Source organism: Drosophila mauritiana, chromosome 2R, assembly GCF_004382145.1.
Source record: "Drosophila mauritiana strain mau12 chromosome 2R, ASM438214v1, whole genome shotgun sequence".
In the NCBI taxonomy this organism is placed as follows: Eukaryota; Metazoa; Arthropoda; class Insecta; order Diptera; family Drosophilidae; genus Drosophila; species Drosophila mauritiana.
Genome location: NC_046668.1, coordinates 22,278,158 through 22,288,345, shown reverse-complemented (window position 1 = coordinate 22,288,345; position 10,188 = coordinate 22,278,158). Strand labels below are relative to the sequence as shown.

General features: G+C 47.9%; 4 protein-coding genes across 7 annotated transcripts; 2 read left to right on the top strand and 2 right to left on the bottom strand.

Annotated features, from left to right (window-relative positions):
* Positions 1-348: 348 nt before the first annotated feature.
* Positions 349-3,278, top strand: LOC117138522 (oxysterol-binding protein-related protein 2). Of its 3 annotated transcripts, none has more exons than XM_033300659.1 (9): positions 349-585; positions 749-876; positions 946-1,166; positions 1,532-1,790; positions 1,848-2,045; positions 2,106-2,307; positions 2,369-2,494; positions 2,559-2,782; positions 2,843-3,278. In XM_033300659.1, the coding sequence occupies exons 2-9, from the start codon at positions 842-844 to the stop codon at positions 2,943-2,945; spliced, it is 1,368 nt and encodes a 455-aa protein (XP_033156550.1). In that variant the 5' UTR covers positions 349-585; positions 749-841; the 3' UTR covers positions 2,946-3,278. The 3 variants fall into 3 exon arrangements, with proteins under 3 accessions (XP_033156550.1, XP_033156549.1, XP_033156548.1); XM_033300658.1 differs by having other exon boundaries at positions 669-876; XM_033300657.1 differs by having other exon boundaries at positions 652-876.
* An 86-nt stretch (positions 3,279-3,364) lies between these two features.
* LOC117138519 (PAS domain-containing serine/threonine-protein kinase) lies at positions 3,365-6,889 on the bottom strand. Of its 2 annotated transcripts, none has more exons than XM_033300653.1 (3): positions 6,494-6,889; positions 3,798-6,425; positions 3,365-3,738 (listed from the first exon to the last, which is right to left on the bottom strand). In XM_033300653.1, the coding sequence occupies exons 1-3, from the start codon at positions 6,579-6,581 to the stop codon at positions 3,497-3,499; spliced, it is 2,958 nt and encodes a 985-aa protein (XP_033156544.1). In that variant the 5' UTR covers positions 6,582-6,889; the 3' UTR covers positions 3,365-3,496. The 2 variants fall into 2 exon arrangements, with proteins under 2 accessions (XP_033156544.1, XP_033156545.1); XM_033300654.1 differs by having other exon boundaries at positions 6,545-6,889.
* A 105-nt stretch (positions 6,890-6,994) lies between these two features.
* On the top strand, positions 6,995-10,091 carry LOC117138523 (peptidylglycine alpha-hydroxylating monooxygenase). Its single transcript, XM_033300661.1, has 8 exons — positions 6,995-7,309; positions 7,748-7,805; positions 7,869-7,956; positions 8,013-8,085; positions 9,029-9,161; positions 9,215-9,263; positions 9,318-9,656; positions 9,724-10,091. Exons 1-8 carry the CDS (start codon positions 7,121-7,123, stop codon positions 9,890-9,892), a joined length of 1,098 nt encoding a protein of 365 aa, XP_033156552.1. The 5' UTR covers positions 6,995-7,120; the 3' UTR covers positions 9,893-10,091.
* LOC117138524 (paxillin) lies at positions 8,119-8,740 on the bottom strand. The gene has a single exon (XM_033300662.1). The coding sequence runs from the start codon at positions 8,699-8,701 to the stop codon at positions 8,138-8,140; it is 564 nt and encodes a 187-aa protein (XP_033156553.1). The 5' UTR covers positions 8,702-8,740; the 3' UTR covers positions 8,119-8,137.
* Positions 10,092-10,188: the final 97 nt, after the last annotated feature.

Sequence of the window (10,188 nt, the reverse complement as noted above, 5' to 3'; positions counted from 1 at the left end):
TATAGAGGATATTCTGTAAACGGTAATATTGTGGGAAAACTGCATTGTGGAACTTGCATTTAATCGTTAGACTGAAACATTATACTTAAATTAAGCGTTCTCGTGACTTCAGTTGCAACGATAGTTGCTTATTTTATTTTTTTATTTTAGGTTAATCAATTATTTATTAATTTGGTTCAACATATTTTCATATACACACAGGAACAGACAGCAACCAAACGGTAAACACCCACACAGACCCGTTAGTCGACGAGAGTAAACACAAATCGATTCAGCGAAAGCAACCCTGCGAAAGCTCGCTCTCGGAAAGCTGGCGAAAGCTTTCTTATCACTATTGATTAAATTTTCGTGCACAGCTTATATTTTAGAGTAAGCGCTAGGTACAACACGCAAACACCTCAATTAGCTCAATAGGAACTCAGTTTCGGCACGATGTGAGACGAAACAAAGCAGATCTCAGCGCACTCACGTACACAACCCCCAAGTCCAGCGTTCATTTGCAGCAGAAAAATCAATGAGTGACGACGAGCTCTGGTCACAAGATTACAATCAATCGAAATCGAAAACGTAGAGAACGAGCAAAAGGTATGAATTGCACGTGTGTGTGTACCCACTCCCACAGCCAAACTTATAGGCTTATCTCACCTTTAGAGTCTAATCCTGCTTAGATTTCGGACTGGCCCACCGTTGGCCCGCATCACCGCAATTCCACTCACATGTCTTTCCGTGCGTAAACCTATCTCCACAGCAGAGGGTCAACTAGCAATCAATTAACCCACAGCGACACGCTATAACAATCTGATTCCAGTCGATTAAAGCTGCACCTGCTTCCACACCCAAGATGGCAGAGGGCGACTACGCAGAGCATGTGGAAAGGTGCGTAGTTCAAAATTTTCCGTTTTCCGGTTGACATTACTCATCCGCGCCATATCTTATCACCCACAGAACTGAGCTTCCGGCCCCGATGATTTCCCGCAAGGAGGTCAGCATCTGGGCCATTCTGAAGAACTGCATCGGCAAGGACCTGAGCAAAATCACCATGCCGGTCATGCTGAACGAACCACTGAGCTTCCTCCAGAGGCTCTGCGAGTATATGGAGTACGCACAACTGCTCACCGAAGCAGCTCAGCAGGAACACCCGGCAGACCGGATGAAATACGTGGCGGGTGAGTGTTATCAAAGGTTAGGGCTTATCAAACCACCTGTAATTGATCGGCGTTGTTCCAAATGTCCACCGATTCCTCAACGCGATGCTCAAATTGTTATAGACTGTCTATACCAATAATAGTTTATATGCCCTATAGAGGGGTACTCGCTGGTTATGGTTCCTTTATTGACCACTAAACGATAAGGCTATTGCTCCTGCAAAACGTATTGTCTGTGGTAATGGATTCGTTTTCCGCACTCAATTATGAGTCATTATACTGAGTTCAATGACTACATCTCGAAATATGCATACATCTTAATATCCTCAGTTCATTTGTAATACAATTGTGTGCGAAATGCGAAATTACTAAAAATTATCTTTCAGCTTTTGCCGTATCAGCATTAGCCTCCAACTGGGAGCGCCTGGGAAAACCTTTCAATCCTCTTCTTGGTGAAACATACGAGCTGCAGAGGGGCGACTACCGAATCGTCTGCGAGCAGGTCTCCCACCATCCTCCAGTGTCTGCATTTCACGCAGAATCCAAGGACTTCAAGTTCCACGGCACGATTAGCCCAAAAATCAAGTTTTGGGGCAAGAGTGTTGAGGTGAATCCGAAGGGAACTGTGACCGTCGAGTTTCCAAAGTAGGTTTCCCTGTATACGATTTACCAAAATATACACTTACCTCGGTGTTTTTCCAGATGGAACGAGAGCTACAGTTGGACTAATGTCAATTGCTGTGTACACAACATAATCGTGGGCAGGCTGTGGATTGAGCAGTATGGAAAGATGGAGATCACTAACCACGCCACTGGCCATGTGGCTAGTCTCACCTTCAAGTCCGCCGGATCTGGAGCCAAAAACTTGCACCGAGTAGAGGGATTTGTGAAGGATGCCAAGTAAATAACACATTAAGCAAGTTCGCCAAAATACTAATCCGATACTCAAATCAACCTTAGCGAAACCAACCTATACTTCCTCTATGGCAAATGGACCGAGTTCATTAAATGCTGCTCCGCCGAGTCCTACGTCCAGTTTTTGAAGCAGGGAACCAGGAAGAACGATGACTACGATGGCTCCCCGAACGGAACTCCAAAGAAGATGTTCTCGAAATTGAATAGTTTTAAGCTGAACTCATTTCGCAGTCTGTCCATTCAAGACGTAAGTGTAAGACTTTCTTGAGTTACCCGCGATGAGTATCTCAAAAATTGTTACATTTCAGAGCGATAGTTATCCACCCATGGAGCAGGAAGGCGACATCCCGAAGAGTGACTCCGCGTACTCACTTGACATTCCCGACTCGACGACCCTGTGGAGCTGTAAGCCCAGACCTTCCAACTGTAACGAGGTGGGACATCTCCCCAGAAACCCTGAATCGCAGTCTAATCTCCAGTCTAACTCCTACATTGCAGTACTACCAGTTTACGCATTTTGCGCTGCAGCTTAACGCCATGGATAGCAACATGAAACCACCGCTGACACTATGCCCTACCGATTCGCGACTGCGACCTGATATATTACACCTAGAGGAAGGTAACTTGGATGGTGCCTCCAAGGAGAAGACCCGTCTCGAGGAGAAACAAAGGCACACACGAAAACAAAGAAAGTCCACCAATAGCGATGACTGGTCCCCCAGGTAAGAAAGTCTGATTTCATTCATCCGGTGGATTGCTCATTGCGCCTATACCCATTGCAGGTGGTTTAAATACGCAACTAACCCACATACAAAGACCGACGATTGGCTATACAGCGGGGGATATTGGGACCGCAAATACGACAACACCGATCCGATATTTTAGAACCATTTTGTAGCGGGCTTACGCTTACAGTATATATATATACATTTGTAAAAAGTTTGCGAGCTGTTTAAACTTTGGAACCATTGAAACCTGGATAATTGTAATGGTTGGCAGGCATAGCATTCCAAATCCCGCCGTTTGATACCCTCACGTTCATATATGACCACGTGATTGTACGATCTGGTGGGGCTGTTGACCGCAGTCAATCAAGTCGCACAAGAATCCATAATGATATTTAGTTGAACGCTTACTTTCGTAGTCTCTATGTATGTGTATAGAAAGTTGTTAAATCGTGACGATTCCATACGAAGCTATTAAAGTGTTATTCAGTTATTTGTTGCGCTAGAGCGGAGTGTGGTTAATTTTATTTGGCTTCGAGCGATGAAAGGTAAGAACGCCGCCATCAAAACGCTGTAGAGTAACAATTAAATTGATTTATTCATCTACATGCTTTTCCGCCCCAATACTTAATTGTCCTTTCACAAATGTTGCTATTTACATATGACAGTATGCTCAGATTCGATTTACACATGTACAACGGATATAGAACTTCATTTCAGATCCATCATCTTGGGTTTCGTGCTCACGTCGTGCAGGCTAACTACGTTATAAGTGGAGACGCAGGGCTGAAGCTTGTTCTTGAATATATCGTTCTCGGATTTCGAGGAGCATATTGAACCGCCGATTTCTGGGTGGCTGGAGTCAGGTAACGATACCCTCAGCTCGTGGTTACTCACTGAGGTGTTTAGCTGGAACTGTTTCGCGTAAAGGGTGTCCATTTTGTTGTGTTTGGCTAGAACGACAAAGGGATGCTTTAAAACCAAATACGCAGCAGACGAAGAAGTTCCGTACCTTCATTGACGCACAACTTGTTTCCGGTCCTGTGGGATGCCAATCTGGCGTCATCGCTGCCACCAATCGAGGCCTCCTCGATGTGGGAGAAGCTCTCCTGCGGCGAAATAGTGGACAGCACCGAAGTGCTGGAGTACAGATAGCCGGAAAAATACAGATCCGGATTGGCCTCGTGGGCCTTGCACGGCACTATCCACGAGAAACTGAAAGTAGAGGGATTCACCTCCTGGGTGAGCCATGGATCTGTGATTAACTGGTGCATGGTGCACCGGTACTTGGGATCCTTATTCAGCATGGAGCTCAGCAGGCGGCTCAACTGCTCGGACACAGCTTTCGGTATTTGGATCTCGGCCTTCAATGTCTCCTCCACATCGATGAATGGATTTTCGAAAAACATCAGAACGTAAAGGGTCACACCAAGGGCCCAAATCTCCAGCTCGGGACCCACGTATCTGTTTCCGGCTAGAACCTCCGGACTGCAGTACTCTGTCGTGCCGTAGAACGTGGAGAAGAATTTGCCCTCCTCCATGAAGGTCGCCGATCCGAAGTCAATCAGCTTTATGGTGAAATTCTGGTCAATTATAATGTTCTCGTCCTTGATGTCCCGATGCAGTATCTTCTGTTCGTGCAGATAGTTGACGGCATCGGCCACCTGCCGAAAAATGTAGCTTCCCAGCTTTTCGTCCATCAGGGGCCGCCGCTCTATGAACGTCCACAGATCCATTCCGGATCCGTGCTTCTCCATGACCAGCTGGTAGAAGAGATCGTTTTCGAAAACATCCAGAACGGACACAATGTTCTTGTGGTTCAGGGTCTGCAGCAGGTGGATTTCGATAGGAACTTCCTTGCAGTCGCGGCTCTTGACCATAAACTGAGAGCAGAGCTTCTCCTTGAGAATAAACTTGGTGATCACCAGCAGGCGGTCGGTGTTCCGGAAAGCCATGTTTACATACCCATAGGCTCCCCTTCCGATCTGGCGGATGGACGTGTAGTATTTGCTGTAGTCACCCAGGTACAATTCGTCCTCGTACTTGGACACCAAGGACAGAGAGTTGGGTCTGCTGGAGTTCTGGGCAGCGGTGGTCTTTATCACCTGGCCCAGCGACTGCTCAACAGTGCTGGCCATGCTGTTGAATGTGGACGTTAGGTTTGCATAGTTGTACTTCTCGCCGTCCAGCCGAGTGCTGGGGTTCCGGCACACCCAGATGCAGTACACCCTGTTGGTGCAGGGCAGTATCTGGAGTAGCACGGAGTAGACTACCTCTATGACGGAGCCATCGGCGTGGATAGCCTCTCCCACAAAGCTTCCGTTAATAGAACTAAGCAGTCTGGTGGCGGGATTGCTGCCGGAGGCATCACAGGTCTCCGTGGAGGCGGACTTCGCCTTGTCAAGGGACGCCTCATTCACCTGCGACTGCGATCCTGCCTCAAACTCGTCGGCGGGGAAACTGTTTGAGGCATTAACAGGTGTTAGGATGTCATCTATTGTACAATCATCTGGCTGGCGGAGATCGCAGAATAGACCACTGCTGTTCTCCAGATTGCAGCTTAGGTGGGCATCGCCCACCGAAGACTGTTCGTTGTTGGGTGCCGTCCTGTTAGCAGAGCTCTTCTTGCAGGATTGCAGCGAGGAGTCGTTGTCCACGACGAAGGGATCCGTGTCCGGCTCCCAGTCGTTGCTGGTTATCGAGGTGTTCGAAACATTCGGGCTCTTCTCCTCGCGGGAGTCCTTCCCGAAATTGGGTAGGATCGCCGATATATGCATGTTCATTATCTTGTCTTGACCATATCCGAACATTAGCAGTGAGAAAGGCTGGTTGCACATCAGTATGTTGCCTATGTCGTCTACCACAATCAGGCCACTGAGATTCTGGAACACCCAGACGGTGATGTTTAGCCCGGTTTTTCCGGAATGGGAGTAACCCGCGGAAGCATCCTCATCCAGGGCTATGAGCAAGCACAGGGGAAACTTTACGTTATCCGTAGTTCGTCCAGTGGCTCTCTGCTTCCGCAGGCTCTTAGGGATCTCACGGCTATCCGGGTCGGGCAGTTTTATAAACGGGATAAGGGTGACAATGCTGACACCCACCACGCTTTCGATGGATTCATAAAAGAATATGGTGGCCGTGGTGGAGTCAACGGATGTTATGACTCCAGATCTATCGGTGCTGATGTGGCAAATGTGCCTCTCTACAGGCTCAGCGACGGCTATGTGTCTGCCATCGGTGCTGATCTGCCGGATCCAGAGCGAGACCAGGATCTTGCCGCCCGACTTGGTCTTCATCTCGATTACCTTTCCACTTAGCAGGACGACCCGGCCCTCGTCGCCTTCGATCTGCATCTCCGCCAAGGAGGAGATGTGGCTCTCCGTCTTGCCGTTGAGCAGATCGAAGAATCCTTTGTTCCTTAGCTCCTGGGACGTGTAGCCCAGCAGCTGGCAGGCCTTGTTGTTCACTATAAAGATTTGCCCCGTGTTCGCGTCGATGGTGAATATCGCCTTGTTCGGGTTGATCACCTTCGAGGAGTGCAGATTGGGGGGCGGCATGCTGAAGGAGCTGGCGTCCATCATGTTCAGCATGCCGGACGAGTTTTGGCGACTCTGACTCTGGGTGCCCATAATGGGGTCATCTGGGAATTACACGATTTGTTGTAAATAATTTAGTACCGCTCTTGAATGTACATCTATATAGTTTTACCGTTAGCACATCGGTTTCTGGAGCACTGTGCATTCGAACTACTCAGCTTACCAGCGGCTTGGTCGGTCACGTCGCCCTGATCCTCCATTTAAGCGTCGGATGTTTTCCAAGTCCCAGCGGTTCCAACTCGAGGCCTACAGCTACATCCAAATGAGCGCACTGTAAACATTGGGAACTCTGCTCGTAGAAAATCAATTGAATGGCGCATGCGAAAAGGGGAATTCCCCAGTGGGTCGAACGGGACGCAGACACGTTAAATTGGGCAGGCTTTTGTGGGGTTTCCTTTTGCCTTGAAGTGTTTTTTAAATCACTGTATTCAAATAGTTGACGATAACAATTTAATTAATATATTTTATTGCGAACAAGTGAACTTCCGTTATATATATTTGAATGTACCGCTAACCTTTAGCCTGCAGCCCTGGCGCCGTCATCGATATAATGGCTCTGGGTATCGATTGCTGCCTAGAACGCACTTACATATATATAAACTGGGCCTAGCTACGTGTGGAAAAATATCGGAGAGAGCAATACAAAACGTATTGTTCTTCCAAACAGGAAGGTTTTTTTTCGTTTTCCAGAAAGTATTCAGTGCAGTGCACACTCGAATATAGTTCGAATACGGTGAAAATGCCACGCATATCCGAAGTAGCCGCTTCCGTGGGGCTTCTCCTGCTTATCGGAGTGATAAGTGTGGACGGCCTTGTAAAAGAGGGGGATTACCAAAACTCCCTTTATCAACAGAATCTCGAGTCGAACTCCGCAACAGGCGCAACGGCTTCGTTTCCATTCCTGATGCCCAACGTTTCGCCCCAGACCGTAAGTCCAGGTTCCTGAAAAACGGCATACATATACACCATGGAGTTCCCTCCATATGGATGAACAGATTCGCCCAGCTGCAGCTGCGCGCATACAATTCCAATCAGATTAGAAAAGTCCCTCCATATAGGCTCTGGTTTTCCCTATATCTTCTGCGCGGGGAAAACCCATAAGAGTGCTGTGCAAATTTTTCCATATGGTCAGTTATACCCGAATACACACGATTCGCCACCCACATGTAAGGCCCTGAAACCGAGACCTGTAGATTGCACTTCTCGAACCTGCGCCGTAGATACTAATTTGTTTTTACGAGGGTGGCGAAAAGGGCAAACGGCCCACTGAAGGCCATACTTTAATTTGAATAATACTTGTTGACTAATCCTATATGAATGTTCTCTCTAACAAAACTAACAAATATATATATGTGTACATATATAGCCCGATCTGTACTTGTGCACGCCCATCAAGGTCGACCCCACTACGACCTACTATATTGGTACGTCCTTTCGAATGAGATTAATTCCTAAAATACTTTAACTAACCGTTCTATCTTGAATAGTTGGCTTCAATCCCAATGCCACGATGAACACGGCCCACCATATGCTGCTCTACGGATGCGGAGAGCCCGGAACCTCGAAGACCACCTGGTGAGTTGCAAGTGATGTTTTCAGACTAGTAAATACATGCATATTTTTGCGCACAGGAACTGTGGCGAGATGAACCGAGCTTCCCAAGAAGAGTCTGCCAGTCCTTGCGGACCCCACTCCAATTCTCAGGTATGAAAAGTATGAAAATGTCCAAAAAGGCCGTCAGATACACACCACACATTTATGGGGCCGAAAAATTTCTGGGACTCGAGACTACAGTTTGGCAGGCTTCGCAAATGGGTTGTCCGTTCTCGATCCAAAATTCCCGGGTGCTGATCCTTTTGCGGCAGAGGTGGCACTTAAAGCACTTGGCATGCCACTTGGTGCTCAGCGCGACCACGGCTCGACGATCGATTGGCTTCTCACAGCCTGCGCAGCGGGACGAAAACAGTTCCCGGAAGTGCGCCTTGCAGAACAGGTATCCGTTGACTTCGAAGAAGCTCGCCGAGACCAGCGACTTGCTGCAGCTCACGCACCGGAAACACTTTTGGTGCCACTTGCGCTCCGCGGCAGCCACGCCGCGCTCTAGGATCGGAGTCCGGCAGGCGGAGCACCGAGCGGCATGCTTGTCCAGATAGCACTCGCTGCAGACCACGTCGTCCTCCACCGCGAAAAATAGCTTAGGATCCACCACCAGGCCGCACTCCTTGCAAGTGAAGTGGTGCGGATGGTACGTCTTGCCCAAGCTGCAAACTGCCCGTGGCCAAATCTTCTCGTTGCATCTACAGCAAATCGAAGCGGACATACTAGGCAGCTTTCTGATAGACAAATTATAAATTTTAAGGAAAAAATCAGAAAGATAGTTTTAAAGTCAAATTTTGTCTTGTTATTGACACAAAAATCCAATTCATATATAGTAACATTTCAAAACGATTGATGTATACATATGAATGAAGATCAAAATGCACGGATAATTAGGAGTCAACTGGGCAAGTTTCAATAAGTCAATTCTTGGCAGTCAGCACAGTTTAATAAGAGTTTAAACCTGTTTATCGAATTTTTCCATTAACTAATTGGCAAATGTGCTAATAGACAATTTGCGTCTACTGGACTAACACTTACCACTCAACAGATCGTATACGCTTGGGCCAGAGACGCCCAAAAGTTAAATCTGCCCGAGGGAGTGGGCTTCAAGGTGGGCAAGAACTCGGCAATCAAGTACCTTGTGTTGCAAGTTCACTATGCGCATATCGACAAGTTCAGAGGTAAGTAAAAGATTGCATTCAATATCAGGAAATTTATATGTGCTTTTCTTCAGATGGCTCCACTGATGATTCTGGGGTGTTCTTGGATTACACAGAAGAGCCGTAAGTTCCTTGATAAATGCGTGATTCCCAAAATAATCAGTACCATCCTGGCAGTCGTAAAAAGCTGGCTGGCACTCTGCTGCTGGGTACAGACGGACAGATTCCGGCGATGAAGACGGAGCACCTGGAAACCGCCTGCGAGGTGAACGAGCAGAAGGTCCTGCATCCTTTCGCGTACCGTGTGCACACCCACGGCCTGGGAAAGGTGGTTTCCGGCTACCGTGTGAGGACAAACAGCGAAGGCGAACAGGAGTGGCTGCAGCTGGGCAAGAGAGATCCCCTCACGCCCCAGATGTTCTATAACACCAGCAACACGGACCCGATAATCGAGGGAGACAAGATCGCCGTGCGGTGTACTATGCAGAGCACTCGCCATCGGACTACCAAAATAGGGTAAGTAGGCAGTGATTTGAAACGCAGCTCGAGCAGCGCTCCTAATCATACTCTGTATTGATCTCAGTCCCACGAACGAGGACGAGATGTGCAACTTTTATCTCATGTACTACGTGGATCACGGGGAGACTCTCAACATGAAGTTCTGCTTCAGCCAGGGCGCCCCCTACTACTTCTGGTCCAATCCCGACTCCGGCCTACACAATATCCCACATATCGAGGCCAGCACCTTGTAATCAGCGCTCGCCGAGAGCCAGGAAATCAGCCGCGGAAAGAGAAACGAATGTATACTACCTTACTGTCTGGATTATTTTATCGTGTGCAACAACTAATGATGGTTTAGCCTCATTCTGTATCCCCTTCTGTTGGCCACCAATGATTTATGTAACATATTTGTGTAACGTGTAAATAAACATATGTAGATAATTCGCGATACCCGCTGGAGATCCTATTGAATGGATTTGGGAGCACTTAGCTGATCGCCGCAAGGTTAATCCCCTTCCCATTCGTCGCGCATAGCAGGAACCAGCGA

Coding starts and splice junctions, on each gene's coding strand:
- LOC117138522 (XM_033300659.1), top strand. CDS start 842: ATGGCAGAGGGCGACTACGCAGAGCATGTGGAAAG. Junction 877..945: donor TACGCAGAGCATGTGGAAAG/GTGCGTAGTTCA, acceptor TATCACCCACAG/AACTGAGCTTCCGGCCCCGA. Junction 2,495..2,558: donor GACCTTCCAACTGTAACGAG/GTGGGACATCTC, acceptor CCTACATTGCAG/TACTACCAGTTTACGCATTT.
- LOC117138519 (XM_033300653.1), bottom strand. CDS start 6,581: ATGGAGGATCAGGGCGACGTGACCGACCAAGCCGCTGGTAAGCTGAGT. Junction 6,426..6,493: donor CAGAAACCGATGTGCTAACG/GTAAAACTATAT, acceptor TGTAATTCCCAG/ATGACCCCATTATGGGCACC. Junction 3,739..3,797: donor CAAGTTGTGCGTCAATGAAG/GTACGGAACTTC, acceptor TTGTCGTTCTAG/CCAAACACAACAAAATGGAC.
- LOC117138523 (XM_033300661.1), top strand. CDS start 7,121: ATGCCACGCATATCCGAAGTAGCCGCTTCCGTGGGGCTTCTCCTGCTT. Junction 7,957..8,012: donor GGAACCTCGAAGACCACCTG/GTGAGTTGCAAG, acceptor TTTTGCGCACAG/GAACTGTGGCGAGATGAACC. Junction 9,162..9,214: donor GCATATCGACAAGTTCAGAG/GTAAGTAAAAGA, acceptor GCTTTTCTTCAG/ATGGCTCCACTGATGATTCT.
- LOC117138524 (XM_033300662.1), bottom strand. CDS start 8,701: ATGTCCGCTTCGATTTGCTGTAGATGCAACGAGAAGATTTGGCCACGG.